At 39.7% G+C, this 11,381-nt stretch overlaps 1 protein-coding gene across 2 annotated transcripts in view; it reads right to left on the reverse strand.

Moving 5' to 3' along the window:
* Positions 1-7,184, reverse strand: part of efna3b (ephrin-A3b) — a 56,215-nt gene extending 49,031 nt beyond the window's left edge. The window contains exons 1-2 of one of the 2 annotated variants that reach the window (XM_077721337.1): positions 6,417-7,184; positions 6,024-6,245 (exon numbers count right to left, since the gene is read on the reverse strand). In XM_077721337.1, coding sequence (XP_077577463.1) covers positions 6,024-6,133 — 110 coding nt within the window. In that variant the 5' untranslated portion in view covers positions 6,134-6,245; positions 6,417-7,184. Of the gene's footprint in view, positions 1-6,023; positions 6,246-6,345 lie in introns of both variants that reach the window. The other variant, XM_077721336.1, reaches the window with a different exon arrangement.
* Positions 7,185-11,381: the final 4,197 nt, after the last annotated feature.

Consider the following 11,381-nt stretch of genomic DNA (forward strand, 5'->3'; position numbering starts at 1 on the left):
AAATCATTGTTCCATAGGAAAGGTTACATCAGTCAGTTAGCTTGGCACATCCATCTTCAAATGTTTGTCCTCATTGCGATACCTTAGCCGACTAGATAAGAGGCAGAATACCCCTTAGGACTGGTTGTTCGTTAGTCACAGGCAGAGGTGTGTAAGATCAACAAAAATATTATCAAATCACTGTCAAATCCTTAGTGTTTATGATGGATATGTGAAATACAGTCACTATCGTAGTAAGCAAAATGCAACTCAATGTAATGCATTAAACAAAAATTCTCAAGTAAAAGTAAAACATATGTTGCATTAAAACTAGTGGGAGTAGAACATTTTTTCCAGATGTTACTCAATTGAATGTCACGTAGAAAATGCAAGTCTAACCTACCAAACTCGAGTCTTCAATTAAGAGAATGTGGGATGAAACCAAAGCAGCAGAGAAAACAGATGCAAACATGGGAAGAGATGTTCCAGTGGAAATTCTAAAGGAAATCTTATGATAACCACTATACTAGGTAGTGGATCCATAAATCTACACTAGTCAACACAAACACCACTTATAAACCAGCACTAGAGCATGTCATCCAGCTTCACTTGTGTTAAGGAATACAATTTGGACACAGTAAATTACACTTTTTTTGAAAATGAGACAAACCGTCCCCACTTTAGTGGCAGCATTTCTGAAAATGAATCTGGAATTTGAGCACATCAAGAACCTACCACAGAAAGTCTGTGAGAGAATTGTGTAAGTTTTGTAAAGTAACGTGGCAATGACATAATTTGAATTTGGAGCAATACATAAAAAAAAATAGTTCCACAGTGATTTGCTCATTCGAACTCGCCCATATTATAACACATGCCTTCCTTGTATCAGAAGATAACTTTTGTAAGTTTGTACTTCTGTTCCACAAGTAGTAATGCCCAGCACAATTATGGCACCATTTATTTTAACATGAGACAGTAACTATTGAGGAAAAATAAAACTAAAAAGTATAGTGTGAGCAACACAATAAAAAGCACCATACAAAATAAAAGATATTGACCAACAGTGGTGTTATGAAGTACATATTTTTTTTGGCTTAGGCATGTGAACAAAAAATTGAGATATGAGCACTGCATGGTAGCAGTGGAGTCAATTTATCTCACCTCTGGAAAGATTTGTGATAGGGCGGGATGATGGAACCCACTTGCAGGGAAGCCAGACGGAAAAAGGGATGGAGGAGGTTTTTCTCAAATGTTCCTTAAGAATCATAAACGTGTTTACCAAAATAAAACGCCAAGACAAAAAGTAACCACTAAAGGAGCAAAAAAAAATGTACTGGGTGAAACAAGGGCATGGGGAGATAATAGGGACAATGAACTGAAATTAAACAAGCAATCTGACAAGGGGAAGACAATGACAAAGGGTTGAAATAAGGAGATAAAGGGGAACAGGTGGGTGACATGAGAGGCATGGTGGACAACACAAGAGGGGAGATCACAAAAGGTAAATTAAAGTGTGATCACATGGAGAATGATACCAAGAAAATTAGAAATAAATAAATGGACAACAGAACCTAAACCTAACAACCTCACGATCTATAATAGCAACTAGGGAACAAATCTTTAAAAAGACTTCAAACTGTTTAATTATTTACAATGGCAATCACTAAATGTACAAATTAGGACAGTGACTATTATCTCTTTTAAAAACAGTCTTTTTTCCGAAGATATTTTTGAATGAATGTATTTTTGAGTATGACATGGGCAAAATTAAAGTCATCTCACAAGGCACCACTGTTTTATTATCCGGTCTACACAAATGATTTTGAAACGTTGGTCCTTTTATAAGATGAAATCCATCGAGCTTGTATATGTGTGACATGAAAAATATGGAAACAAAGGATTCATTTCTAACACAGCTAAATTAAGAGATATTACCAAATAGCCGGTATGCAAATTAGAAAGCTGCTCCATTATTAGATCCCACACTCATGAACACACATCACACACACCCATTCACACTGGTGGCTAATTGCCAGGTGGTGGAAGATAATGTGCGATTTAATGGATTGATGGATTTGTTTTTGTTGCAGTCACCCATCAGTGAACAGCAACATCTGTAACAGCCGACAACCAACTTACACACGTATGCTGGCGCACACCAACCATCTAACTAACACATTGCGCCTAGGGACAATATCGCCCAGTGACTGATAGGGTGTGAGCTAATGCAAGAAATGTAGCATATTGCTGGCCGTGAATGAGAGTTGTATCTATTTATGAGGCTGCTAATCCTCAGCAACAGTCTGTCTCGTGAGGTTGATGAGAAAGCTCAGAGGGGGTCAGAATGTGGATGAGGAGCCTGCAGCTTTTACAGTGTGTTTACCGCGCCGACTGACAGCTACACCGCGGTTTATTATTGGCCTTTGAAACCTCCACGCCGCACTGCCAAGTGAAAGAAACTCTGGAGAGTCCACAGCGCCGCTAGCGAGACACACGCACGCCAACAAGAACCTTTACAACAAGTGGGTGGTGCAGTGTCAAGAGCACATATGCGAACACTATGAGCACTGGTTTATGAAAGAGTAGATGACAGTTAAACTGCACTTTCATGGCCACCCTCACGGTGTACTGGACATTGCCACTATGCTGCAAGAGAAATGCAAAAGAAAGACAAGAAGAAGATCAGCGACGTGGCAGGTCTACTGAGACGCAATGTTCTTTAATTAAGCTCAGTCGTTTACTGAAAGACACGCAGCGAATGAGGCTACGCCGCTGGGAGGAAGATTGGCAGAGACTGCAGGAATCAGGAGGGTCAGGTTACAGATTAAGCTGCTCTCTGATAACCTTTGTCTGTGAGCTAAATCGTACACGCAGCAAATAAAGACACCTAATTACATCGAACTTACTCCAAAAAGACCTTTTCAAGACGTTGACTATAAAATCTCTGTGTGTTTGAATATTTCCTAAAGAATTAAATGAAGGTTGAAAAGTATTTAAGGCCACTGCCCTTGGAAAAATAAAATATGCTGCGTGTTTCTGATATTTTGGTTTCAACAAGAATGCAAAGAATAAGGATATTTCATATAGTAACCACTAGTCAAGCAAATATTTGTTTCTTAGGTCCTAACCAATGGAACTTTGAGGGGAGCATAGTGCCTCTTAAATGGAAGGTATAGATTTAAAACAGTACAGTAGTGCCTATATATGCAGGTCACTTTGCTAATGAGTTTCTCAAGGAGCCGTTGTACAGTAGCTAATACAATTGTGGCTTAATGAGGAGCTTCTGTGCATGTCCCCGTATGACTGGATTATTCTGCCTCATGTTGGCTCTACCGTGAAAGAAGCAGCACAATGTCTGTTTAAATGGAGCAAGAAGTACATATAAAAAAATATGGGTTAACGTGTTAATAGTTAGAAGGGATGGGGTAGTGATGCAAAAATCAACAAGTCTAAATTAATTGTGCCTATGAAAATTATGATCACAATCTTGCCGCTTCCTATTTTTACCCAAGAAAATAAAATCAATAGAAATCTTATAACAAATGATTTCTTAAGCAATACATTTTCAGTTATCAAAAGGGTATTTTTTCCCGTATAAACAGCACATGACCAGAACCAGATTGACACATACTTTCTGGGTAGGAATCTGGTGAACATTACGTGACTGAAGATTTATAAGAAGCGCTATGACAAGGCCTTTAGGAGATGAACAAATATCCACTGCAAAGTAAATGATACTTGAGTATGTTTATTTCTTGAGAAACATAAGTGGCATCAATCTGGGGATAGAGGATTTGTATTCTTAGGCAGACAACAAATTCTGTTAATAATTGTGACACCCTCAAGGCCATGTTCATTTTCCAAATTCCGAAACTTCCTGTTGTAAAACTAAAATTGCTGGTTGTTACGACTGGCGTAAACGCTTGATTCTTTTCCAGCAGAGTTTTCATGTTGTTTACATCTTTAATAAGCACACTCATAAAAACTGACACAGACAGTTAATCTCTTTGTTTTAGGGCCCTAATAAAAGAAAAGAAAAAAACTGAGGATGTAAAAACAATATTCAACTAAAGATGGGACATGTTCCTCACAAAGGCAGATGGGAGGAGAAGATAATTTGTGTATGTAACTTTGTATTTTCTGTGACCTTGCCAAGAGAACTCTAGTATCTTGTTGCAGTGTCAAATTTTACCTTTCATTTCTTACGATAAGAAAATATATGTCTTGAGTCTCCAACTCACAAGGTTAGAACGGGAACACAAAAAAAACAGACTAAAATGAGCAGCTGGATCATTTAAATGGAGAAGGAAAGAGGGGTGAGCGGATTAGCAGGGCAACAAAAAGGACAACGGTGGGAGTGTAGACATGAGCAGGAGGATTTAAAATGTGGAGAGTGAGGAAGGGGAGATTGAACAGTGACACTGCTACAGCACAATGGGGTCAACGTGAAGAAGTACTCCTAATTGAACCAGATAGAGACGACACTAACAGAGACTGTTGCTGGATGTTCTGTTCTTGCATGGGTGAGCGTGAGCTGATGGTGAAGGAAAAAATATGGGAACGACTAAAAGTCTGTGTGCAAGTCAAATGGTCCATAAGAAGTACATTAATAGTCTCTTTTAAAAGAAAAAGTGTGTGGGAGACTTCAATAAAAATAAAAATAAATGGAATATTGTAGAGAACTACTATACTATATGTAAGGCAAGAAAACATCTAGATTTTCTCAGGTATTCCAAATAAATGGAGAGAAAATGACAAATTGGAAACCGCTGACACTCGCAGCAAAGGCTAGGAGTGGATAGTGTTATTCTAAGAGTTTAAATAAATGTTCTACCATTACGAGATTCGGTTTTCTTTTGATATTCCCACAATTCAAATGGATACTCTGCTCTCTCAAGTCGTATAATGCCCAAATATGATAAAAAATACCATTAAGCTATAAAAATCTAGATCGTTTCGACCATGTGACAGCATGCGGCAGCTCAGTAAACCTCATAGGGTTAACTCTGGGTGTGTGCTCCTTTTTCATTGGATATCTGTGGCATCTCACTTAAAAGAAGGAACGCTGCCAAACAAGGCATGCAAAATTAGAAAACGTCACCCTGCAGTTGTGTTTTTTTATATTTTACTATTTAAAGAGGGAGTTGTTTTTTTCCCATCATATTTAAAACACCCTTAGTGAGTTGGTAGTAGGAGAAAAGATGCAAAAATGTCTTGTGCTTCCAATTGGAGCTACAAGGAAACCACACAACCACAGAAAACCACCCAATCAGAGGCAGAGGCATGACTTATGAGGTGGCAATCATTGGTGCCCTTGCATGCACACTCATTGCGGGGCACACCACTATGACCTCACATTAAACCAAAGAGCAGACCATAAACATTTAGTGTTGGGGTAACGCACCAAAATGAGTAGTGTAGTTTACTGATGTGGCAAAGTAACGGGTCATAGCTAAGTCATATAAAAATTTAAAAAAAAAAAAAGAATTACACCTCGTAAGCAGTAGAAAGATTCATCTTATTTTCATTAAAAGATCTTACTGTCAACTCATGATAAATGTGAATTTAAAAAAAACTAAGAAATTCCCTTTAACTTTTTTTTACACCAAATAGAGTTGAAAAACTATCAGATTTCAAAAAAGGTTTCATCTTTATAACTTTTTCTTTTAACGTTCAGGACAGTTTATGCCGAAATTAACATCCTCTACAATTGTTTAAGCTTTTATTGTGGCACCAGTTGAACCTTTTAGATTTCTACTTTTTTTAAACCATAAATGTTCCTCTATATATTGTATGCACTGTGTTCTAAATCAAACTGGAATGCATATACATACACGCACACAGAATATCTGCAGCAGATGCAGTGGATGAATAACTATGAATCCAAAGTATCCCACGGGATACAATAAAGAACGTAATAGTGGGGCAAAAAAAGAAAGGAAAAAACAGCACATTTCTCCTTTCTAAAAAGGATGACAATAAATAACCCTGGCTTCCCTACACACTCACGCGCGCGTAAACCACAAAAGGCAAAAAGGTCTTACTGTATGTTGGAGCTGTTCCAGTAAATGGAATGCCTGCTGATGGACCCCTGGAGCGGGCTGGCCCAGGTGAGAGTCGTTAGCACCCAAAGAGACAGCGGTACCAGAGCCATGCTCTCAGTTCCACCCTCTCCTCAGTCTTTTTATCGTCTCTCTCACTCTCTTTTCTTCCTTCAGATGCTTTCAGCCCACCAAAGATTGCGACTCAAACATCCCAGCTAACGCCTGTTAGACAAGAGTGCAAAACAATGCATTCATTGGCTGCCAGTTCGTTAAAAAGTCTAGTAAAAAAAAAAAAAAAAACTAAAAGTCAATTGTGACGCACCAATTCATAAAGCTCTCCTCCACCGTAGTAGAAATGTTGAAATTTAAAAGCTTTTTTTTTCACTCGCTCACCGGGAGCTGCTGCTGTCGTGTCCGCCAGATGAGTGCAGGTGGCCGGGGACGCTCAATTGGAGAGATCGCTCTTCCTCCGGGCGTGGAGCGCTCCAGTAAACAAGGCAAAAGAGTTCATGCGGACTACAGGCACTGTTTTTAAAATTATATATATTAAAAAAAAGTCCACGTCAATCAAGTTGTTTTTGTCTTTTTTTAACGTGATGCTGTTTTCCCCCCATTAATAAAAAGCAGCATAACTATTGATCCTAGCCTCGTTCATCCGATAAGCATCGTCCCTTCCAATGAGCACGCCTGCCTCCAGCTCCTCTCCTCCGCGCGTCTCTTTCCTTTTCGGCAGCCAGCGGTCGCCCGCTTCTTAAGCCACGCCCACCAAGGCAAACGTCACAGGCGCAGTCCTCCAACGTGGTGGCGCAAGCACATCGGGAATCGCCTGGCTGCCACTTCCAAGTTCATGTCAGCCACTCCACCCATCATCTGCCAGATGCGTCTGACTGCAGCCAGAGGACACATCTGGAGCGCATTTTTTCTTCTTCTTCAGTATGGACACGCCCCCTACTACTACTATGCACACTCAGGCATTCACAAGCATGCGCACATGCTTAAATGAAACGGAAACACCTCGGCCTGCGAATGTGGACGTTTTAATAATGCAGTGGTACCTTGATTTACGAGTTTAAATCAATGTGTGACAAAGCACTAATCTATCCTATAAAATTTAACATTGAAACGAATGAAACTATCACCCTTGTGTGCTAAACCAGGGGTGGGCAATCTTTTCCAATCCATAAAGAGGCCACCTTTTCACCAATCTGGTGTCCTGCTAGTGCAATCAGTGGATTGCATTCAGGTTCTGCTTGTTTTCTGCAGAATTCTCATTGGTTAAAGTGCCTTTGCTGGATTGGTTGCAACAAAAACCTCCACCCACAGCAGCCCCAGAGGACTGGTTTGCCCACTCCTGTTCTAGAAAGACATAAAACACATTTGGGTTTTAATGAAGCATTACTTCATTGTATAAAACACTATAAAAGAGGATATACCAGTATATTCGACCCAATTGTATTTATAGACCGGTTAAAAGACCTACCTGTAGTGTTGTGGGGGACTTTTCAAATAACTGAAGAGAACCATACAGTTGCTATAGTGATTATTAATCTCAGTTAGATTTTTACACTACTTTACGCAATGTTTGCAGAAACATTGTTGTACATAAAAAATAAAGACCAACAACATTGTTAGTTTTTCCCCCTATTCTTTTTCCTTTGCTTAACTTGTCCATGTGAATACCCATTGATTTCCCCTGTTGTTGCCCACCCCTTTTGTCACCAACCTGTGTTGGATTGTCCCATCAAGCCCTGTCTGTCCTTAGTTCTAAACAAATCCTTAGTCGCTGTGTTGAAAATGCAAACATTTTTAAAAGTGCATAAGAACAATAAAAACTCAAATACAATATGTGTATGTGTGTGTATGTGTGCATGTGTGTATGTGTGTATGTGTGTAGGTGTGTATGTGTGTATGTGTGTATGTGTGTGTATGAGTGTGTGTGTGAAGGGCGGCGCCATTCTGAAAAATCCATTCTACGGAAAGTTACTGGTGGGAGGTCAATCAAAGTTGTGTGCTCTCTCTCTCTCTCTGGTGCTTGAGTTAAAAGAGATAAGCAGCATATTGAAGCAGCTGGAGATACTGGTGGGTGGATGGATATGCTCTATATAATTCAGGAACCAACCAGTTATGAATGCTGGTTGAGGATAATGAAGAACGAACTGTGGCGCGTGTTAATATAACAGGAGAATGGACATGAGAATCAATGAGGTCTGAATCTAAAAAAAAAAATGAAACAGATATGAGTGCCAGCGTGAATGGTTGTCCATCTCCGTGTGCCCTGCAATTCGCTGGCCACAAACTCAGGGTGTCCCCTGCCTGGTGCCTGTAGTTAACTGGAATAGGATTTAGCACTCCCATGACTCTTGTGAGGATAAGCGTTACAGAAAATGAATGAAGTTCCTAGCATTGAGAAGAAACTATTTATGAAAGTTGGTAAAACAATCATATCAACAAAAGGCTCAGGCTCTCCTTTTTCTCTCGAAAAATATTGCTAGGTTTTGATATAATAGTTTTGGATTATCATCTAGTCTTAAGGCATGGTTTGCTGTCTACCCTAGTGTATTAAATGTATTGTATTTTTTTATTTTGTTTTTAATCATCTAAAGTCACTATGTCCAACTAAGTATGTTTCCAAAACCCAAGGATTTCAAATAGGCACACCTCCTTTCTTATGTTCTTGGAACCATTTGCCGAATGTTGTGTTTTCTGAAGCTTCATCCTGGGGAAATGACTGACATACATATTGAACCATTCAGGTAGTGTAATTCTCAAGGCAAAAGATTGACTTACCGTTTAAACCGTTTGTGTGACAGTTTGACGTTTACACAGCAACTTTCACCATATTACCTTACACTCACTGAATCAGTGCTTTTCTCTGCCGAGTATTGTATTTTGCCAAAAGTATTTTGTATATCATGTAAAGTTTAGTTAGTTTTTGGCATCTAAAAAGTTCCCTTTCAACAACAATGCCATTTACATTTATTTTCTGAGCCGCTTATCTTCACAGGGGAGCTGCAGCCTATCCCCAGCAAAAACTAAAAGTATTTGGGGTACACCCTGAACGGATAGCTAGCCAATCGCAGGGCATAACTAGATGAACAACAACCAACACTCAATTTAGAGTTTAACCAGCCTACCATTCATGTTTTTGGGATGTAGGAGGAAAACAAATTACCCGTAGAAACCCTCCCAGGCCTGGGGAGAACATCCAAACTCCACAGAGGAAGGTTGGAACCCACCGGGATTCAACCCTCGATCTCCGAATTGTGAGGCAGACGTGCTAACCACTTAACACCATGCTGCCACAATATCATATATTTATGTTCAACAATTTGAATCACTGTAATATGTGGGCTTAAACTGCATACGTTGCAATGGCTAAAAATAACAATAATAGTACTTTTTAGAAATAGAACCCCAGGCTAATTTTTGTACTGCACTTTGATGTTGCACATTATGGTGCCTCTTCCTGGAGCCAAGTATTCCAGAGGCGGTACTTGGTGTAAAAGGTTTGTGAACCCTTTATCTAGGCTAATCTCTTCAAGGCTCATCATTGTTTACAAACTCACTTTTGTGTTCTCTAAACTCCGCCTCTATTCTAGACCCTCTCTATCCTTGTAGGTCGCTGAGGGGCTAGATGGAAGCTTCACCAAATGGGTTTCCAAAATGATATATACCATGTGTCTAAATGGCTGCCCCACAAGGTTAGAATGAACCAACCCGAGCGATTCCTTCACTTACCGTTGCTGTCCGTGGTATCTCCCACAGGTGCTCGGGTGTCGTGACAGCGAAGACGACGGAATGATTCAAATCACTTCCACTGCCTGACCTCCGCTGCCCTCCACTGTCAATTCTCTGCTCATTCATTACTGTCTTCACTTTGTCACCCCGCCTGTATATCCCCTAGTTAGACATTAATGCACTCTATCTTGCCTACCGAGACCTGGTAAAAGCTTCAGTAATTAGCCTCGCCTCCCCTCGTGCACAGCGGATGTCTATGAGAGGGAGAGGTCAGATGTGGATAGAGGCAGGAGTGGGCAAAAATAAAAGTTGGGTTTTTGTGTCGCCTGCTGGGATAAAGAAAAGACAATGATTTATTGGAAGGAAAAAGAAAGGGACAAAAGAAGAAAGAATGAAACGCCATGAGGGAATCCCACTGTCTTCTTCTCCTATAATGCAAACTTTCTTCACGCTGTCATTCTTACTAACTTTGCTCTTTTGCCTCTGCCAGCTTTGTCTCTGGTGGTCTTCCTGTCCAACCTCCCTCCATTTCCACACTCCTTTTTTTTAAATGGGCTCCTCTCATCCGTTCATGCCATTATTGCATGTCTACATGGAGGATGATCGACAAACCACCAAAAGGTTTAAATATTTCATCACCATGTGCTGGTAGTGGGAGAGTTGTGGGATTAACTTGGATTATCTGTGGAATTCTGTAGCCTCGAGCCTAACATAAAGAAAATTGTGAATTGAAAAAAAGGGGCCAAGGGGTTACGTCCCTTTAAGCTAGTAGGGAAAGCAGTCCCCTGCAAAACATGGGAGGAGAACCTGTTTTTCCCAGCATAAAATAATAATTCTTCCACGTGTGTCGATTTATGTACAGCTCTTAATCTTTTTTATTTTATTTTTTTATTACAACGATTTGTACCGCCAGCTTGAAATGTATAGAATTGTTCATTCACTAGCCCAAGCGGACATTTATTATTTTAAGGCCGTTTAGGATTGTTTTTTCCTTGTCCAAAGCAATCGGAAATCACTTATCTTTGAACCACGAGGATGTTCTTGGCTTTTACCAATCTTAAACAGTGCGACAAAAAAAAGTAAAAGAAGTAGTATTCCGATTTTAATCGCATTTTAACAGGGTCTAGTGAGTGACACTGTTGAAAGCACAATAATGAAATCTTATGGTTGCCGCGTCAACAAACTTGTCCAAGCTCTCTGCCATAGCACTAAAAATACATGTCTACTTTAGGGAGAGATTTCTCAGGTAAAAATAAGTATGGGGATTTTGTTTCCCGGTTTTTGCAAGCTGTTTAAATTGTTACACATTTTCTTTATAACAGATGTGTGATTATGTTGGTTGCACTGATTTGAACTGCATTCTGTGCAGATTTATGCATCCTGATTTTGCTTAATGCAATTAAATCAATAATGGTAGCCCTCTGAATCATAATGCAATAGAATTTTGGTGGCTTGCCCAGATTAATTTGAATAAGAGAACAAATTCTTGCCAACCTAATCACTGGACTGTTTGGGATATTTTAAATACGATAGTTGAACATACTGCACAAGCTTAAACAAGACCTGGAAAGAAAAAAAAAGGTTCCTTCCTGAGAAGAACCATTCTGCACAGGAATACTG

The sequence above is a fragment of the Stigmatopora nigra genome, chromosome 7 (genome assembly GCF_051989575.1).
Source record: "Stigmatopora nigra isolate UIUO_SnigA chromosome 7, RoL_Snig_1.1, whole genome shotgun sequence".
Lineage (NCBI taxonomy): Eukaryota > Metazoa > Chordata > Actinopteri > Syngnathiformes > Syngnathidae > Stigmatopora > Stigmatopora nigra.